General features: G+C 39.5%; 1 protein-coding gene and 2 long non-coding RNA genes across 8 annotated transcripts in view; 2 read left to right on the top strand and 1 right to left on the bottom strand.

The window, feature by feature from the left end:
• The window catches only part of LOC309504607, a 227,636-nt gene that overhangs the window by 133,187 nt on the left and 74,206 nt on the right, over positions 1-20,243 (top strand). The gene's annotated exons all lie outside the window — the stretch shown is intronic.
• enox2 (ecto-NOX disulfide-thiol exchanger 2) overlaps positions 1-20,243 on the bottom strand; it is a 240,142-nt gene that overhangs the window by 111,292 nt on the left and 108,607 nt on the right. For all 6 annotated transcript variants that reach the window (XM_082177727.1, XM_082177726.1, XM_082177723.1 and 3 more), the window contains one exon: positions 8,877-9,020. Coding sequence is in view for 5 of the 6 variants with exons in the window: in XM_082177726.1 (XP_082033852.1) it covers positions 8,877-9,020 (144 nt within the window). In the remaining variant the exon portion in view is untranslated. The remainder of the gene's footprint in view (positions 1-8,876; positions 9,021-20,243) is intronic.
• LOC309504609 lies at positions 830-4,906 on the top strand. Its single transcript, XR_014208131.1, has 2 exons — positions 830-904; positions 1,379-4,906. It is a non-coding gene; the product is annotated as an uncharacterized lncRNA (long non-coding RNA).

Consider the following 20,243-nt stretch of genomic DNA (forward strand, 5'->3'; position numbering starts at 1 on the left):
CAAAAATGATAATTCTGCCGTCATTTACTCACCTTCATGTGCAAATCCTTAAGTTTACTTTCCGTGGAAGACAAAGGGACATTTTTGAATATGTAGCCTAATGGAGACTCTTCTTGTCGATGTAATGAAAGTGAATGAGTAACATTAGCCTACTGGGGGCTGTCACGCAAAAAATAATAATAATAAAAGACAAAAAAACATCACAAAGGTATCATAAAAGTGATCTAATACGACTCGTCCGTTATATTAATATCGTTATTTATTCATATGATAGCTTTATGTGACAAACAAACTGCAATTTAAGTCGTTATATTATAATCAGTGATGAGTTTACCTCTTGATAGCTTTTAATCGCAGCCGAATCATTCAAAAAGATTCGACTCGAAAGATTCTTTCATTTCGATATTTGTGTGTATTAAACCTTCTTCTCTGTAATTGAACATCTGTTCTTTCGGACAGATATGGCAGTCTTTTATGATATTCGGCTGATGGACGGATTAGATGGATTCATTCATGCCAGCCGAACAGCTGCAGATTCATAGATTCATTCATTCATGACATCGCCTCGACTCTCATGAACGCGCGCCATGAAGCTCTATTAAGTATTTCTATATCATGAAAGGCCAATTGGGGCAAGCCTGGGGCAGATAATAATGGACTAAAGTAAACTGGGGGTAACAAATAAGGATCGGAGCCTAAAATAGACGTTTTCTCCCGGTATCTCTGTCTCTCTCTCTCATTCAAATAGGCAGTTTGGGCGGCCACACCGGGCGAGACGGTCGCAAATATGGCGGCGTTCTATTTGTAGTGACGTAGGTGGCATCTATGAATACGGCAGACTGCTGAGTGCTGGAAAACACCACACATTACTGATTTGCATGCAAATGTATTTGAGTAGTGTTAGGCCCCGTCCACACTACTGCGTTTTCGTTTAGAAACGGAGAATTAAAACGAATACGATCTCCGTCCACACCACACCACTCCATGTACGGTCGATACTGCCGCTGCACACGGGAATTGTCACAGATCGCTTGAATAATAGCTTGCCTCTGGCGCATGTAGGCAGTTATAGCAGTGTAAAATGCAGAATTTACTTGCACAGAAGCTGCTAGCAAAGATATACGCCATGACTGATGACACCCAATCATAGAGCCGAGCGTGAGCCTCTACTACGTCATCGTTTCTAAAGTCCTCCGTTTTGACCCATACAAATTAAAACGCCCTCCGGAGATTCAAAACGAAAAACGGGTCGGCAGCGTTTCTAAACTTCTCCGTTTTGGGTCTCCGTTTTTGCCGTTTTAGTGTGGACGGGAGGTGCAAACGTAGCAAAAGGTCTCCGTTTTTAAACGAAAACGCAGTAGTGTGGACGGGGCCTTAGAAAACATTTATATTGTAATGAAAGCGAGGCATCAACACTATTGTCATGACTGTGCTAAAAGTCCTTCGGTATCCAAAAAAACCTACATGAAGTATTTTCATAAAGCAGCGGAGACTTCACTTCTGATGAGCTTCCACAACTACTTGACTCCTGGCCTTAAATGATGATTTAAAGTCAACATTCAACAGAACATAAAGGGCAATGTGGAAAAAGTGGACGGAATCACAGAGTTAAAAAAGGAATTTACTGTATAAAAGTAACAGAATTTGGCACAATTTGGATGAATAAACAGAAAACATTGGTTTTACACTTAATCAAATCACAATAAGGATTAGTGTATATGAAAATTAAACCCAAAAAAGTCACGTGTGATGCTCAGTGTTTTCAGCATCTGCCATCTCACACAACATGAACTTCATCTCCAGAGCTGCTCTGAGAGTCACTTCACAATCATTCAACTTTTTCATTTAATAAAATCAAATACACTTTACTGCAAGGTCTTCACTACAACCCATCAAAATAAACGTTTAGTTTAATTTGAAATTATGATAAATATATTACCATTGTACAGTATAATGAACTTCTCAAAGTAACAGCCTAATAATAATGATAATAGTAATATGGGATAATATGGATTTCATAGTGCCCTAAACGTGAAAGAACATGGCGGGACTTGATTTGATCCTTTGAGAAGACTGGATCATGGAAAGTGGGCGTTATGGAGGCAAAACAAGATGGAAAGCATCTCATACCAATACGATTTTTTACATTTATTTTTTACATTGTTTGTTATTTGCTCTTATTGCAGCAACCCTATATTAGATTTACGTGAACCAGCATACTTACAGCATTAACTACCGGCAAGACGTCACAAATCAGACGTACACATAAGCTCGTATACATCCCAACACAGACAGAAATGAGACGGAAAGGGCAGCGGTGATTGATGTCCCAGACCCCCTGAGGTATACCGACAGAAAACTTTTCACAGCTTGTTATGTAGATTCAATCATTCACTTCTTTCATGCGGCACGCTGAACAGAGACGGCTGAGAGCAGAGTCCTCGTCACCACAGGGTGGGATTCCTTCAAACACACAGCCTTTCATCACGTCCCAATCACACCGCTACGTAAACAAGCCAAAAAAAAACACACACACACACACAGAAAAAGAAATGACAGAAGTGTTTGAGATCAATACAGATGCTCCCTGCGGGGAAACGGTTTGAGAGGGAGGGTGTGAGCTTCAGGAACGAGACTGATTGATTGAATTGCCGTCAGCGCGCGCCGCAGCACGAGCGCCTGAACGTTTAGCTCATTCATCAGCGAGCGGCTTGTGCCAGGACTCATCTCAACTGTCACAAGATTTTGGAGAAGTCACAGACACAATGCCACACAAGGTTCCCGCTGCCTGATACCTGATTGTGACCTTTAAGGCCATAATACCAAAATCAACAGTAACACGATACATCTATATTTAAATATAGAAAACCGATGTAAAGTTTTGTTTCTCTTTTATCTAAAGATGTCCAAATACTTGCAGGGTCACACACAGGACAAGACCTAAGAGAAATAATGTGAGGGAGTGGAGGTCAACAGTGGTGCTGTGCTTCCAGTACAGTGGAATATCTCTTGTTAAACCAACTACACAAGCATCCACACACACACACACACACACACACCCCCGCACAAGCACTCAGACAGCCCAGCCTCTTCACACACCACCTCATTTATCAGTAAAACTGTAGACACAGAGATATGTCCTCATCCGGGATTGTGTGTGTGTTGCAGTTCCTACCACATGGATCACACACACATGCCCACAAACTGAAGCAATGAGCCAGACGGGGCTGCCAACCTTTGCCGAGTGCTTCTCCCACACACATTGCTTACTGTATTGCTGCCTCCCTTGTCTTTTGTCTCAATCGTGTTAGGGTGAGAGGCAACTGCCTCATCTGCACCTCCCCTCCTCAACGCCAATCAATAGTGTTTCACGGCGCACTTCTCAAGCACCACTTACTGCAGTCTAATGGTGCCGAAGGGTTACAGCAAAGCAGCGTGACTCACTGCATATATCATGGCACTTGCAACATCCTCAAACATAAAAATAAAAACATCTGCTGGCTGATATCACCTCTGATTTATGCGTCCACGGCAGCTGGCTTACAGAAAATACTGTGGGATGCAAAAGCCACATTTCGGCCATTTTTCCTAAAATGATCTCAGAGGCCAACATGCAAATCTTGTAGTCAAAATATCACCAAACCAAAGCCACAGCCAAGCAGTTAGCATATATGCTCTGATGTAGAAGTGGGTGATAAGCAAACAGTTATTTAGCAATTTATACATACAAGTGACTCAAAAATATATATAAAAAGGTCAAAAGGTAGGCCTGTCACATTAAGAATTTGTTTTAACCCTTATGCACATTGCAATAAAACAAAACAAACAAAAGAAGTGACATCCTTCTCTGTTTTGTTCCATAAAATGACCTCTTGTCCCCAGAACGTAGAGTACCTGAACCACCCACCCACCCACCCACCCACAACACACACCTCTCTCATCCCTGTTATTTCCATTGTTAACCAACCCACACTACATTAATTAAAAAGAATTGATAATTAGAATCAGATTTTTCTGTGAAAAATTGCTTAACTGGCTCACACTCTTTCACTTCTGAAGTTAGCACTGCTAATACAAGTGTGTTTGTGTTAGTGTGAATGTGTGAGCACCACACAACACCTGACAACATCAAGACAATAGTGTCTCCACCAGCAGCAAGACACAAATAAAGCTCTGCATCTGGCAGCAATCCTCAGCTATAAGCCAGTTCCTCAGGTCCCTTGGCGATTAATAGACTCAATGTCAGTGTATTCAACCTGCACCACATATTGTTGCACATACAATAATTCCACTGAAATATGAAGGCAATGTCTTCCCATGATTCATTAAGACACAAAACCATTGTGGCATGTCATTAGCAATTCTGAAAAGAGAACCAATTGCTACACAGTGTTGGCGTATTACCCAATACCCACTGATATATTTCAGAGGTAAGTAGTTTGAATAGTTCAAAACAGAGGTAGCATTAGGTTATTATTTTGATGCAGCCCTCTGTGGTAATGTATGCATTCTGTTGTTGTGCAATTTAAGAGAAAAAACTACTATCCCAAGGCTGTTAAAAAATTATAATAAGTTAAAGTGTAAGCCATTTATGAGGCAAAAAAGCTTCACAGCTAAAACAAAGACAAAGAAATTAAAGCAAAAGTGAGAAAGACAGGGTTAAAAAGAAAAGAAAAGATGGTTTAAAAATAAACTGGGTGTGTTTTGTAACACAGAAACAAGTTCTGAATGAAATAATTAGAGACCTCATTTTTGCCACCAATTGTGTGATTTGGATTTAGGCTGTTTCCATTCATTTCGCTATTATTTCTTTAAATGGGTCACTAAACAGTTAAATTACATGGTGCTCACCTACAAATGAGTGGGTAGAACAGTCAGCACACTTTTTATACTGATTTTAAGCTGTCCTGTAGCTCAAACGGTAGAGCGTTGGCGCTAACAACGCCAAGGTTATGGGTTCGATTCCCAGGGAAAGCAAGAACTGACATAATGTAAAATGTGTACCTTGAATGCAATGTAAGTCGCTTTGGATAAAAGCGTCTGCCAAATGCATAAATGTAAAAATGTAAATGTGTGTATTCACAGTATAGAAACAAATTAAACTATGTATATCACGAAACAGTTGCGGAAATTGTAAATAAAACATCACTAAAAGGATTATTGGAGTAGCCTACATTTTACAAGAAAATACTATTTCAGTCTTTCTACTTCAAAACCAATGTGTCACTTGTTTCATTGATTTCATTTGTGAAATATCATTTGAGAAATTAAAAGTAGCTAGCAGCGAGTATCTCCCGGTTAAAGCGGCAGAGAGTTCAGGTTGAGCTGTAAACAACCTGCCAACTGTCCTGTGCAGTATTGGAGATTCTCACCCACTCGCTCTCTGCAGTGCATCCGTTATCCGGTAACATCAACACCAGTGGGGCGGGTGGAGGAGGGCTGGGTTGGTCGTCTAATGGAGTGCCAGCGCTAATGAGATGAATCTATCCATTATAATGCTTTAACGAGAGTAAATCTGCATGGCTGGTAATTAGTCCACACCCCTGCATTAGCTCCACTCCTTGGAGGAGCGACTCTGTCTTGTGTTGCCAGAGGACATCAGAGCGGCTGAATGCATTATGCACCAGATGCTGTGAATTTTCATCATTTAGATGCGTTTCCATCAGGGAGCGGATTGATCAGGCACGGTCACGGCGGATAAGAGCACGGCATAATGACAGGCCGGGAAGGAAAACTGCTGGCGTTGTTCAAAAAGAAACCCCATTAAGCAGCTCCCAGTTGCTAAGCAGACACGTACGGCACAACTATTTAGAGCGGCTGTGAAGCGATGGAAGATTGTAAGATTGTAAGATTCGAGACAACAGTCTCATGACTCAGCAAGCATAATCAAGGGCTTAACAAATCAGACAGGTGCTAATTGCACTGTGCAACTGAGAAGCAAACGGCAGACATCCCACTGAGTGAGCCAATATTAGCTTTGTGCGTACTACAAATGTCTTGTTTTTGGTCTTTTGGTGCTTTTATTTAAATGTGATTAGAAAGAGTAATAAAAGGATATGATCTGGGAATGTTGTGAGCATAAGCATCATTCTGTTCCGCCACGACTCCAACATACTACAGTGTCATGATTTAGTCTTTTGCCACTTTTATTTAGAGGAGGTTAGAGAGAGTAATAAGAGGACCAATAGAGAGAATGTTGCGAGTCAGATTAGAACTCAATATTGTCTGCATGAACACATTTCTGTTAAGCCACGGCTCCAACATCCAGTGTCCAGTCTTTTTCCACTTTTATTGAGTAGAATAGAGCACCTTTCTGTTAAGCTATGGCTCTGACATTCCAGTGTCCTATTTTTAGTCTTTTGACACTTTTATTTAAAGGAGAGTAGAGACAGTAATAATGGAGTAAGGCGAAAGATCAGGGAATGTTGCAAGGCAGATAGGAACCTTTTATTTTCTGCATGAGTACCTCACCTTTTTGTTAGTAGTCTTTTGTCACTTATTTAGAAGAGAGTAGAGAGAGAGAGAGAGAGAGAGAGAGAGAGAGAGTGATAAGAGAGTAAGGGGCAGCAGAGCAGAAAGGAAATGTTTAGAAGGCAAGATGAAATGTCAGATTCAAACCCAAGTCGTCTGAAAGAGCTCCACAGCTCACTGCTAAGTCACAGCACTGACATTTTTTATTTTTTATTATTGTCTGAAATCCATTACCACACTGACTTCCATTTCAGCAGCCGGACTCTGGAGTGTTTAAATATTCGGTGTATGGAGAATACAGCTCATCTAAGCCATTCTCAAATGACGTCCTTGCACTAAAGAAAAAAAAAAGTGTTCTGAAATGGGCAGATTAGATTAGCGCTAGAAAGCTTTGATCTAAAGCTCTCTGGCTAGCTTTGATCTGCACAAGCAGCTCTTCACCATGACCAGAACACAATATGAGCCCATTTCACTTCCATTTGTATCAATTCTATGGGCATATACGACGATGAGAAGCTCTGCTCACCGTCACTTGCTGCCATTTATCCCTAATCAGAGTCACTTCAAGTCATGAATGGCGGCACTGTTCCTGAGGCAAAAATGACCATCAAGGGCCAGGAGATCAGAGCAGCAGACTTCAAATGGAAATGATATTTACATAGAACAGCATGTGTAGAAACACATGATGGCTGAAATTTACAATTATCAACTGACTTATAGACTCTAAAAGGGGCAATTGGTAATTTCAGAAAAACGCTGTTGAAAGTGGATCAGACTGAGCACCACAACAAACTTGTAGCCTATCAGCAGTAGGGGGCGTATACACTCATGATGAGAGAGGAGAGAGAGTGAGCAAGGGGAAGATTTGAAGAAAGACTGTAGAAAGAGAGATGACTGAAGGCGTTTTTACACTGGGCATGGTTGCTTTCACATTAGCAAGTTTTCATGCGAACTGTGCCCCGTTCTGAAGTGTGAAAACGCCCTGAAAGACATTACAAAAGAAGAAAGGTCAGAGGAATCCCACTGGAAAAAGAAGGGCTATGATCAGGCATGAACTTTAGGACCCATATTAGTATTAGAAAAGCTTTCCAACGCTAAAGAGACATAAGCAGGAAGGCCTGAAAAGGATGCAGAGGTTGCGTTGTTTCTGTTTCATATGGTAGTAACATTGGGTTTGGTTTGTTTCACAGAACAAGATATGTTGTTGTTGTTGTAATATTAGCTACAGTAACAGGAGGGTTTTGAGTGTCACTGCTAGCAACCAACTCTTGCTTGTATATACTCATGTGTTTTTTGTTCTTCCTTGTTGTCTGTTCATCATCTTCACTTCGCTTAGCATTATTTTGCTACGCTTCAGCTATGATAAAGAGACATCCACTCTTGCATTGCATGTTCAACTTGGGCACGGAGCAATGAAGGGTCTGTTTGTTTGGTTTGATTTTTAAAAAGCAACAGTGCTTCTCAGATATTGCTTGCTGCACCTTTAAGCAGAAAGTTGCAGGTTCAATGCACATCTATGATCCATGTCCATCATCATTTTGGCCCTCAGCAAGGCCTCGAACTCCAGAATGCTCCATGATTTATCCTTATAAGAAATTTACAGTGGTGTTTTACTGAGACATTGAATAAATGTCACAAAAAAGTGAATACCAAGAGGCACGCATTGCATTGTGTCTCAAAATGCTAAATGGGAATAAGACTGCCTAATTAACATGAACAATTGATCTGATCCAATTAAGTCTCCTTGACAACCAGAAACATAAAGTAGTCTTTCACAGATCCATTTCTTTCAGCTAATCCTAATTCAATTAATTAGTATGCCATTAACATTAATATGAATGGGTTCTCCTTCATTTGATTCAACCTGTGTCAGAAAGGTTTGTAAAATTCCCTGGGCGTTACTTTTCAAGTGTTATTTTGAAGGTCATCAGCAGCAGACAGAGTCTCTCTTCATGATTGGCATATATCCAGCGGCTCCCTGACTTTCCTTTGCAATTTGAAAATTCAGACTGCAAGGTGATAGTCATAATTAAAATCCTTGAAACTCTTCTATAGAAATATGAAATGCTTGTTTATTTGGTCACCGGTTGTATTAAGTGTTGTTTTCCATGCATATTTTAATTACATTTTTATTTTATTAACCTCATAAATGGCAAATTATGATATCAAAGCGATTATAAAAGTGGAAATATCCTGAGGTTTCTGTTCTGATGTTTTAATGAAGGCGATAAATTGAAGTGAACATCTCACAGAATGCAGAAGACCTCCAGGCATTCACCTCCCACACTCAAAGGTCAAGGAAAGAGCAACAGCAGAAATAACGATGTGAATGTAATTAACGACTGTAGGGCTTGATGAGTGTGAATGAGCGTGGTCTGAGGCCGAGAGGAATTCATTAAACGTACCTGGAGGAAGGTTGGGTCTCTTCCTCTTTTTGCTGTTTTCTGTTCCGTTTTCCAGAGGACAGTCAGAAAGCAGAGGACCATTGGAGCTGTTGAATTGCAATGGTTCGTTGTTCGTGGCAGGGTCGAAGGGCAGCGGATTCAGACCTGTGGAGGGAAAGAACAGAACAGAACATGTTTAACGAGTACAGAGGTATATACAGTGGATGAATTTTTAAAGACAGGTCGGAAATCATGTGATTAATCACAGTAATTACATTCTACAGACAGCTCTAGTTTTTAACATTATGAAATAAAAACCATACCATTTTGATTAAAGGTTTATACATTATTACTCTAATAGCAAGAGAGAAAATAGATACACAGACAACTGAATACAAACAAAATATTATGTAGAAAATATCAAGATAATTTGCTTTGGCCTATGTAATTTTGGAAACAAATTTATTATGTGACACTACCTTAATAAGTACAATACCATTTGGGATTGGTAAAATATATGGGGTTGGTAAGATTATATGTATATATATATATATATATATATATATATATATATATATGTATATATATATATATATATATATATTAGGGCTGGGGGAATTAACGCGTTAATCTTTGCGATTAATTTGAGATGCTTAACGCGTTAAAAAAATAATAACGCAATTAACGCAGCACTTTTTTTTGCCTCGTTTTAATGACTTAAAGCCCGAAAATATGCCGTCCCGCCCCTCCGTGTTCGGCGATCAGGTTTCATTCTCGCGCAGCTTTCATGAGCGGGTCTTTTCCGCGCCGTGCTCTCCATTCCGTGTGTGTGTGTGTATGCTGCGCTCTTTGCTCAATGTTCTGCTCTGTCGTTAACGGCCCAAACACTCCAATCATGTACCGATCACGCACTGGAAAAGCAAAGTCCGCTCAAATAACGTGAAATTTCTCAGTAGTAGACTTCTGTTTGCAATAGCATAGGCTATAGACTCAGTATATACTGAGCTGGTATAGCCTGGGCAACAATGGTAAAATGACCAGCTCTGATCACATGCTCTGGTAATAATAGCTTTGTAGGACTATATTTTATTTTGATAATTAGTAAAAAAAAAAAAAAAATGTAAAAAAAATTAAATTTAAATTGTTAAATTGATTATGTTGATTGATTATCGAAAAATAATAATATATTGATATATTGATGTTTAATATTATTTTAATACAGGGCTATTTTCTGTTCCTCTTTTTCCCCCTGTGTTTAATTTAATTAGGTGATTCTAAGTTAAAATATTGATGATTACAAGCTTGGGGGAAATGCAATTAATTGCAATTAATTACAGCAAATTGTGCAATTAATTCGTACTTTTTTTTTAATCGATTCCCAGCCCTAATATATATATATATATATATATATATATATATATATATATATATAAAATATATTCATACAGTTTTATATTTTTAATTATTTACATTTATGCTGCTTTAGTATTCAAGAAACATTTCTTATTTTTGTCAATGATGGAAACAGTTGTACTGCTTACTATTTTCATGGAAACCATGGAACCATTTCATGGCAAAAAAAAAAAAGAATTTCAGTGATGTTCAAGAGAACAGCAAAACAATGCAACATGAACAACAAAGTTAAAAAGTAAAAAAACAACAACTTTTTTTTCACCAGCAGAGGATTCCCAGTGAGTTTTATTTAAGAAAGCTCCTGCCAATTTAATGTGAACTATGTATAAGAGGTGTACGGTCAAAGGACAGTCAGTGGGCAAGCAGTCTAAACAAACTAAAAGTGAGGGACAACTCTGATTAAAAGTTTCCGATGTTTCTGTCTAGGCTACTAGAGAATGATTCATGAGGTGAGGACAGAAATGTCCCTTTAAGACTAATTTAATGGTGCAGCTTCATTTCAATGATGGCATATTTCTGCTCTGAAAGCCACAAAGACAGGACTATCCACACACACACACACACACACACACACACACACACACACACACACACACACACACACACACACACACACACACACACACACACACACACACACACACACACACACACACACACACACACACACACACACACACACACACACACACAGTCTCATTCTTTATTAACCCCTCTGTGGATTCCATTACAGAAATTGACTGCAGATTCTGATGCTAAATTAGGAAAGGTTCTTGAAACATCAATCAATACCTAAAGACTCCCTCCATTTCCGTTCTAGACATCCACGAGGAGATGAGAAAGACAACAAAAAAGACGAAACCATCCAATGAACAATGGATTCAATAATAAAAACGACAACACTGTCAAGATCCCAGAAGCTAAAAGGATATACTGTACCATTTCAGAGAAAGTTTTAGCAATAACACTAATATGTCAGTAACTTCCTATCCCAGTATACAGCATGCATTACGTGCTGTTTAGAATACAGAGTGATGTCTGAGATATGCATGCTGGTCTGTTCTCATGAAATATTCATCACGCCTCTCGGTTTACATTGTTTTGCTTGGCATTATTTGCCTGAAGGATACAGAAGTATGGGGCTGGGGGGCTGTCACTGCAAATCCCATATGATGAGAGAGATAAAGAGTGAGAGAGAGAGAGACTGACACAGAGGTCAGAGGGCACAACTCAAAACTCTGTGCTATAATCTGCCACATCTGCCCTCTGCAGTGCGCAACGACAGTGAGCAACCTCTTCAACATAACACTGCTCGTGAGGATGAAAGAGCAAAGGCAAGACAGTAAAGAAAAAAAAGAAAAAATAAAGGGATCTGAACGGAAAAGGAGGCAACTGAGTGTATAAAAGCAGATAAATAAAGTTGGATATGGAATTCGTGATAGAAAAGCAGCGCTGCAGAATGACAGCATGAGAGGAGACAGAAAAACAGGGTGGCTGAAGACTAATTTAAACAGCGCTGAACAACCCGTCCAAGCTCTTCTGCTCTATAGCCGATGCTGCATGTTCTCCTGCAGGAGTGAGAAGTTCTTGGCATGTAACGAGCTGTTAATGAAATCAGAGGAAGACGTACTGTAATGTTTCATTCAGACCAGACCAAGACTCTGCTACGGCTGGGTGGTATACTGAATATTTATACAATTTTGGGTGATGATTTCATTGGCAATATGAATATGTCTGGTAAAGATAGTGATGGATTTTCTCTCTCTCTCTGTGTTTTTTGGTTGAAAACACTGATTCAGTAATTAATCTGCTTCATCCCTTATACAGTATTTTCTGTTCATCGAATCCAAAATAAATAAATAAAAAATGCTTAGTTTCAACATCAAGCAGCACAATTGTTTTGAACATTGATAATAATAATAAATGATTTCTGAAGGATCATGTGACATGATGTATATAAGCTGCATTTACGTCATTCTCATAATTAATAGCTGCTCACGTCCTTGGGATAGGAAATATGCATTTCTATGGCAATGCTATCAACACCTAAATTAATCTGCAGCGGCCACAAGCTCTACGAGGACATGAACACTTTTTACAAGTTGAAATCTCGTAATTACGGTAATTAGGATATGGTGTGAACGCATCTACAGGTGTTGGACAATGAAACTGAAACACCTGGTTCATGTTCAACAAACCACTCTGTCACTAGTCTTGCTGTGTGTATTGGTGCATTATCATGCTGATACACGGCACCCCCTTCAGGGTACAATGTTTGAACCATTAGGTGCACATGGTCTTCCACAATGGTTCTGTAGTTCTTGGCAGTGAATCAAGCACAGTAGGGAAGGCCATGATATTGCAGCCCAAACCATCACTGATCCACCTCGTGCTTCACTCTGAGCAGCAACAGTCAGGTGTAAAAACTCTTTGGGGTTTCTCCAAACTGTAACTCTCCCGGATATGGAAAAGTCAGGGAAGATGGACTCATCAGAGAACAATAAGAGTTTTACATAGTCCACGGCCCAAGATTTCCTCTGTTGGCACTATTCAGATTGATATTTGGCATTGGCACAAATGACCAAAGGTTTGGCTATAGCAGCCAGACTATGAATATTGACTCTGTGGAGCTCTCGACGAACAGTTTTGGTGGAAACAGGAGAGTCAAGATGCACATTTAATTAAGTAGTAATTTGGGAAGCTTTGGTTTCTTGGATACAATTACAGTTAGTACCCGGATATCCCTTCCAGACAGCTTCCTCTTGTGTCGGCAGTTACTCTTGTTGGATGTGGTTCGTCCTGCATGGTGGCAAGCCGACATTACCACATTGAGGTCCTGGTCACAGATGAGCCAGAAAGACATGCACCAACAATTTGTCCTCTTTTGAACAATGCTATGTCTCCCATTATGTTGTGTGAATTGTAATATTTTATGTACAGCTGTGCTATTGCTCTGTTAATCCAACCTTCACACTCTGCTCTTGATTGGCCACCAACATAGGTGTGCATAACAGCACTATATTGGCCAGGGTTTCAATTTCATTATCCATATATATATATATATATATATATATATATATATATATATATATATATATATATATATATATATATATATATATATATATATATATATATATATAAAATGTGGAAAGGACCTTTTTTGTTTCTAGATTAAACATTTTAAATGTACAAAATGGCTGTTTGATCCCTTATGCATCCGCCGATAAAAAAAAACTCCATTACACAGCAAATACACAAATATTAAGATATATACTACAACACTATTCTTATCTGTCTTGACCAGCCTTGGATATGCCACTTAAACACACAAAAAAAAGTCTCTCTCAAGTAGAGATTTGAATCCACAGGTAAGCAAATCAAGATGGGCCAAGAGTTGCCCAGTCATGGGGTCAGTGGCCCATGCATGACCTAATAGCACTCCAGGCACAGAGTGCACATATACATTGGTTGATGTTTCTTCTGCACATGTTGGACTTACTCTGTTCATACACACCAAGAGGAAACCTCAATCCATCACAAAGAAAGGAATCATAAATACTAACCATGTAGACACAGGCTATGTATAAAAGGAAAAGCAGGAAAAAGTCAATAAATGAAAGAACATCCAGATCTGCTGAGTAAGAACAAAAGATAACTGAAGCTAAATTCAATCTAAAGATCTGAATACCTGATCACAAGCAGCATCCCAAAAAAGACCGAAAAAATAGATTAGGAGAGGCAGACAAAAAGGGAATTAGGTTGCTTTCTGGCTCTGACACTGTACTCTTGCTGCAGATGGAAATGCTTCAATAGAGCCGCTGATGAGATTTAAATGAGCATTACTGTTCCTGCTCCTGATGGTCACAGAGGAGAAAGACGGATGCAGATCACATACTCAGTGCAGCAGCAGGAGAACTTGCACAACACTCTCTTATCCTTGAAAGAGAAAGAGAGAGATGAAGTGGAAGATGAGGAACGATAGATGTGACTGAGGGGGGGGGGGGGATATCGAGCAATTCAGAGTAGGGGACTCGCAAGCAGGCGACGGCCTCTGACACCAAATGAGACTCATGCATTTATGGATGTGTTGAGGCAGCGGATTTGATAAATGTTTCTCTATCTGTAACCTAAGACAAGTGATTCACTAATGTGTTTACAGAGGAATTTTAAATGTCTCACATCATCCAGAGGCAGAATAGGGTACTTCACATCAGGTGTGTCATGATGAAACTGCTCATTTGGCTCCTTCATCTCATTCTTTGGTTCTCAATCACTATACACTGTGCTTTAGAGGAATGACGCGTTTCAACCTCACCATCAGGCGTCTGGGTCTTGATTTTAGAGAGGACTGTTGTGTGCTCTTAAACAAGACAAGACAAACTGTTTGAGGGAGGAAAATAATCACTTCTGTGCTCTTCTACCCACAATGCAAAAGGGAAATGCCACTGTGTAAAGAGGGGGAAAGTTTTCTTCTTTATTCTGTTTCCTGTCTTACAAGTTCCCACAAAGTCTCAGAGCACATCAGGGACCAAACCCTCTGACTTGTGAGGATACATTACATAGAGCAATTTTGTGTTTTCCCTCATGAGGGTTTTGCTTAAGTTACTGTGAAACAAAGGTTACCAAACTGTCAGAAGTTGTTATGATACCTTCATAATGTCTTGTGGTACAATAGCAGAGAAAGTATCCCAATGCCAAATACTTGTATGATTACTGTTTCTCATATACTCATATATAAAAGTGGTACAAAAGATGTCATTGGAATGGTACACTTTAGATTCACAGGTACCGGCCCAGCGAAAGCTTTTGTACTTTTTTTTTTTTTTTTTTTGACTGTAGGGGCTGAATTTTGTGCTTATTCTGTTGTTTTATATATTTTTTTACAATTTACACAGATACATATTATTAGTATCAGTGTTTCCCATTAGACTGTAGTGGCCCAATATGGTTAACGTGCTAATCAAATCACAAAAGGCTGATTTAATTAAATATGTATATGTAGTCTGTTGCAATGTGACAGTTCATCTCACGATAGCCATTTCATAGCAAATGTATGAAGTCCCGTTTTGATTGTGCATGTTGTCATTTGTACTCCCGACACAAATTACAATATTACTGTTGCTGGAGCATCTATATCCTAATACAGACACCGTAGATTGACATTAAACTCTTAAAAATGTGTCAAAAGATGTATAATTTGATAACATTCTTAATTTTTTCAGACAGTAATTAAGTCTGAAAGTAGTAAAGATTTGATAGATCTGAATAAAAATAAGTCTATATAGTAAATGTAAACCATGGTAAACAGTGACGTCAAGCCCAAGGTCGAGTCAATGCGTCTCAAGAGGTTAACAAAAATTCACAGTTTTGAGACACCGGAGTCTGAAAGATCTTCAAAGGGCCCCCAAAAGCTGGAACAGACCGACCATGTGGGTAAACCATGTCAAAGCCCCAAGGAGTCTGCACTCCAGCCCCAGGGCCTTCATTTGCAAATAGATGGACGAGTTGCTAAAGCAGTGTTTAACATCTGGTCAGAAAACCACGTCTCCTCGTATGAGAAAAAAATACGGAAAAATATCACTCCCATGATGCCAGTGAAAACAAATAACAGCAGGCTGGTGGCAGAAGGGGATTTGGTTGAACGCAAAAGGATAGGCAGCAAAGGAGACGGGAGTGAATGGCTAGAAGAGCTGGTGACAGAAATCAGATACAAGATAAGAAATCTGCCGAGTTCGAAAACGAGGATTCATGACATGAAAAAATGAAAAACAAATTTACAAGAGGCAACAAACAACTCAAACATGATGACAGACTAAACATCCCGGCAAATTATTCTGTCGCCTAAAGGAAATGCAAATTAAACTTATTTGTACACGTGAAAGAATATACAGGCTGAGTCCAGATGAGGAATTTATTTCTCCCAGCAAGAAAACAAACAAAAACACATTGAGTGAATCTCATTTCCTCTGGCATGTCACATCTCAAAACTCTCGTGCCAGCCCATCTTGCTGTCTTTCTCGCAGTGCTTCATTGATCCCATCCACGCTGAGCTGCAGTTGACAGTCACCGCAGCTGTGAAGCATCGGAGTCGCTTAACACCAGCCAATGGGCAGCACTGCAGTATTCACAGCTGGAATAAATGAGAATCAATAATAGTAATGACAATACCAGCAGGGCTGACTGAGGTCTCATCCCTCCCGCTAAAGACTGTATTAGTAAAGCAGTGGAACGCGTCTTGTTGTGCACTCTAAGGCTTTGCAACAAAACCAATGCCAGAAGTTCTGTTTCACATTCTGTATCACATGAATAAACACAAATCACACTCATACAGCCATGTATTTAGCACCTCCTGGTGTGGCGAGCTGTGTTTTGAGCTCAACACATGCCATAGATGCTGCCAAATTAGTTGGATCAATGCAGTAGCATAGATAATAACATCTCTGGTGATCAGAGATGAAACTGATTCTCTGTGACAGTCGGTGCAGTGTGGTCTGTGGATGCTGCTGTGTACACATCAGTGGTTGGAGAGAAGATACATTTTCTCAGGCTCACTGTATAAAAGGTGAAGTCGGCAGGACGGGTCTCTCTGTTTTGATGCTGCCTGAGGGACGTCTACAGGGACTGTACCAAACAGAGAAGACCTCAGAAAATCTCTACTATGGATGTATGCCATCCAGCGCTAGTCTTTTAATGGTGAGGATGTACACCAAAGGTTCAAAGTTAAAGTATGGTTAAAGATCTCAAGGTTAGAATGAAGACAGCATGACGGACCAAAGTGATGAATGATAAAAGTAAGGTGAAGCCTGATAAGACATGTTTCAGTCAGTTCACTGACTTTCTGGGGGTAATCATCTCATGATTTCAAAACCATCTTTAGAAAGTAAGTATATTGAAACAGTAATATATCAATAAAAAAAATGAATAGGCCTACTTTTATTTAGCAAGGACGTACATTAAATTAATCAAAAGTGACAGCAAATACATTAGGCCTAAACATGTTACAAAGGATTTCTCTTTCAAACAAAAGCTGTACTTTTGTACCTGCTATTCATCAAAACAAAACAAAAAAATCTCTGTTTCTACAAAAATATCACAGAAAATTAAGATTTGCCATTACAGGAATTATAAACTGTAATATTTCACAATAAATGCAGCCTTGATGAGCATGAGAGATTTCAAACATCCTAAAAATGACCAAACTTTTTTCCTACAAATACACATTTCCACTGATAATTTATGAATGCTTAGACTAATTATTACAGTTAATTATTCAACCCTCATTGCCAATCAGGTTTATTTGCAAAATGTACAGTCTTTCAGATGTTTGCAATGAACAAATCAAACAAAAGTAATTGAAATAGCTCAACACAACAAATGTTTCAAGTGCTTTCCCCAAATTCAACTGAAAATGCAACTTTTAATGACTTCTGCAGTCTCAAAATTATTCAACCCCCTGAATAGAATCCCTCACAACAGCACAAATCTGCAAAACAGGTGTTGTCTCAAGCACACCTGATGCAACTAATCAAGGGCTTCATTAGTTGCACAAGGTGTGCTTGAGCGAGAACACATGAAATATCTGAACTGGCTAGGTTTGTTGAGTGTCACGTTTGACTGCATGTTAAAAAATATGGCAAAGTCAAAAGAATGGTCCTAAAATTTAAGAGCAGATATCATCGCTCTTCACAATAAAAGAACATGATATAAAAAGATAGTGAAGGCTCTATATGGTCTAAATGTGACTGCAAAAGACCTGCAGCGAGACCTGGTGGCAACAGGCTTCAGCTTTCACAGTGAGATGCGTACTAAAAGCATGCAGTTTCCATGCCAGAACTCCAACACCAAGACTGGCCCAAAAGCACAAGAAAAGTGCTCAAAATCATATAACGTATTGTTCCGAATATAAGATGACCCTGAATATAAGACAATGATTTCTGACAGATTTCTCACCTTTTTTATGTACAGTGACAGATGCTGGCATGTCAAAAAAGACAGGTGTTTGATCCGCATTAACTGATCCAGAAGATATGAATGTTTTTCCCTTAGGCCGATCACATAGTGCTGAAAAGACAGCAGTTTCTCCCTGAAGTCGGAGGGCAAGCGCTAATCCATTATGCCGCATCAAAGCGGCCGCTTCGAGGATATTGACAGGCAAGTGCGTCAGTATGTAGCTGAAATAAGAAATGATGGGCCTCACTGCTGGGTAAGTTCAGCTCTTTGGTGATATCCAGTGTAGAGGTCTGCATTCCCGCGGCTGTCCCGCGGTACCCGCGGGACCCGACCAGATATTTTGCGCCGCGGGATTAAATTTCTGACTAAAAAACGGTAGCAGTCGGTAACTCTGGTGTAATTTGAACGGGAGCGGTCGGTCATTCAATATCACGTTCCCAACGCCGACGTTATTTCAGAACAGCATATCTTCGCTTTACCTAATCTTAATCTTATCGACCACCCGGTATAGGCTACAGTCTGCCGAATTATCAAGTCAACAAAAAGTTTTGCAGTGGTGGGATTCACACCAGTCCCAGTTTCCTGCTCTGAGCAACCTTGCGAGATATGTCCTCTGCATCCCGGCCACGAGTGCACCTTCCGAGAGAGCATTCAGCCTTTGCGGTCGGATTTTGGAAGAAAGACGTTCGGTATTGAAACCGTCATCAGTCAATGACATTCTTTTCTTGCATGGATATTTAAAATAGTCTGGAAAAAGCTGATTTTTCCAAGTAAGTAAACGGCTTTCGTTCATTTCATATATTGCCTACAATTTTGAGATGTTAATTTATTATTAGTTATTGTTGAATTTAATTTATGTTTTGTTTGTAGGAGAGAGTTGAAACCAATGTCGGCACATTCCCAGGGATGTTAAATTGTTTAAAAGTGGTTTAATTTCGCGATGGAAGGCCTACAATTTTGAGTTGTTAATTTATTATTAGTTATTGTTGAATTTATTTTGTTTAGGGGAGACGTTGAAATCGATGTCGGCATATTCTTTTCTTAAATTGTTTGGTTAAAAAGTTATTTAATTTCGCGATGGAAGGCCTACATATTTTGCCTACAATTTTGAGTTGTTAATTTTTTTTTTTGTTATTGTTGAATTTATATATTTTGTTGGAGAGACATACGTCAGTATTCTTCTTAGGGATGAGAAGGTTAAGGCCTAGATATTGTTCGGTTAAGGCCTACATATTTTGCTTAATGACATGTCATATTTTCTTTCTTTCTCTGACACTTTTCCTGTGTTGACAGCAAAATGTTAAGAATTTTAATAATACTAACAAATAATAGCCTACACTTCTTTTTTTTTCGCTGCGACATTTTTTCCCTTACTGTCTGCAGCAAAATGTTAAATTTTGTAGGCTATATTGACAAGGCGAATAAAATAATAAAAAATGTTTGTGCAGACTACATTTTTATTTTCTCTGTGAAAATGTACGTGAAATTCTGGGAGATCTATATTAAGCGGGATGGTCAGGTCGGGAAGAAAATTATTCTAAGCAGACAGCGGGTGAACAAATAGTGTATATATAGCGGGAACGGGTGGATGCGGGATATAACCCCAGCGGGAGCGGGCGGGAGCGGGACTTAAAAAACAGTCCCGCGCAGACCTCTAATCCAGTGCCTTCAGCCTCTGGCTGTGGGCAGCGGCAGCCCCTCATTTCTTTTTTCGGCTACGAACTGACACACTTGCCTGTCAGTTTCTTCGCAGCAGCCGCTTTTAGGACAACACCACTTGTAAGCAACACCACGCGGTAAGCTTTTCTTCGACTGTTAGCATTTTTAAGACTGTCTTGTTGGGCTCGCCATCTTCTAACATTACACTCTGACACTGTATTTCTTGGCTGCTTAATGAGAGTTGTTTGATGACTCCACTGCATTTATCAGTCCTGGGGAAACACTCGTTTACACGTATTTGGTGGTCCCTATTGTTGCGGGTGTATTATTGACATGTAAAAGTCTAGACCCTGAATATAAGAC

Source organism: Leuciscus leuciscus (genome assembly GCF_965113295.1).
Source record: "Leuciscus leuciscus genome assembly, chromosome: 8".
Taxonomy (NCBI): Eukaryota; Metazoa; Chordata; class Actinopteri; order Cypriniformes; family Leuciscidae; genus Leuciscus; species Leuciscus leuciscus.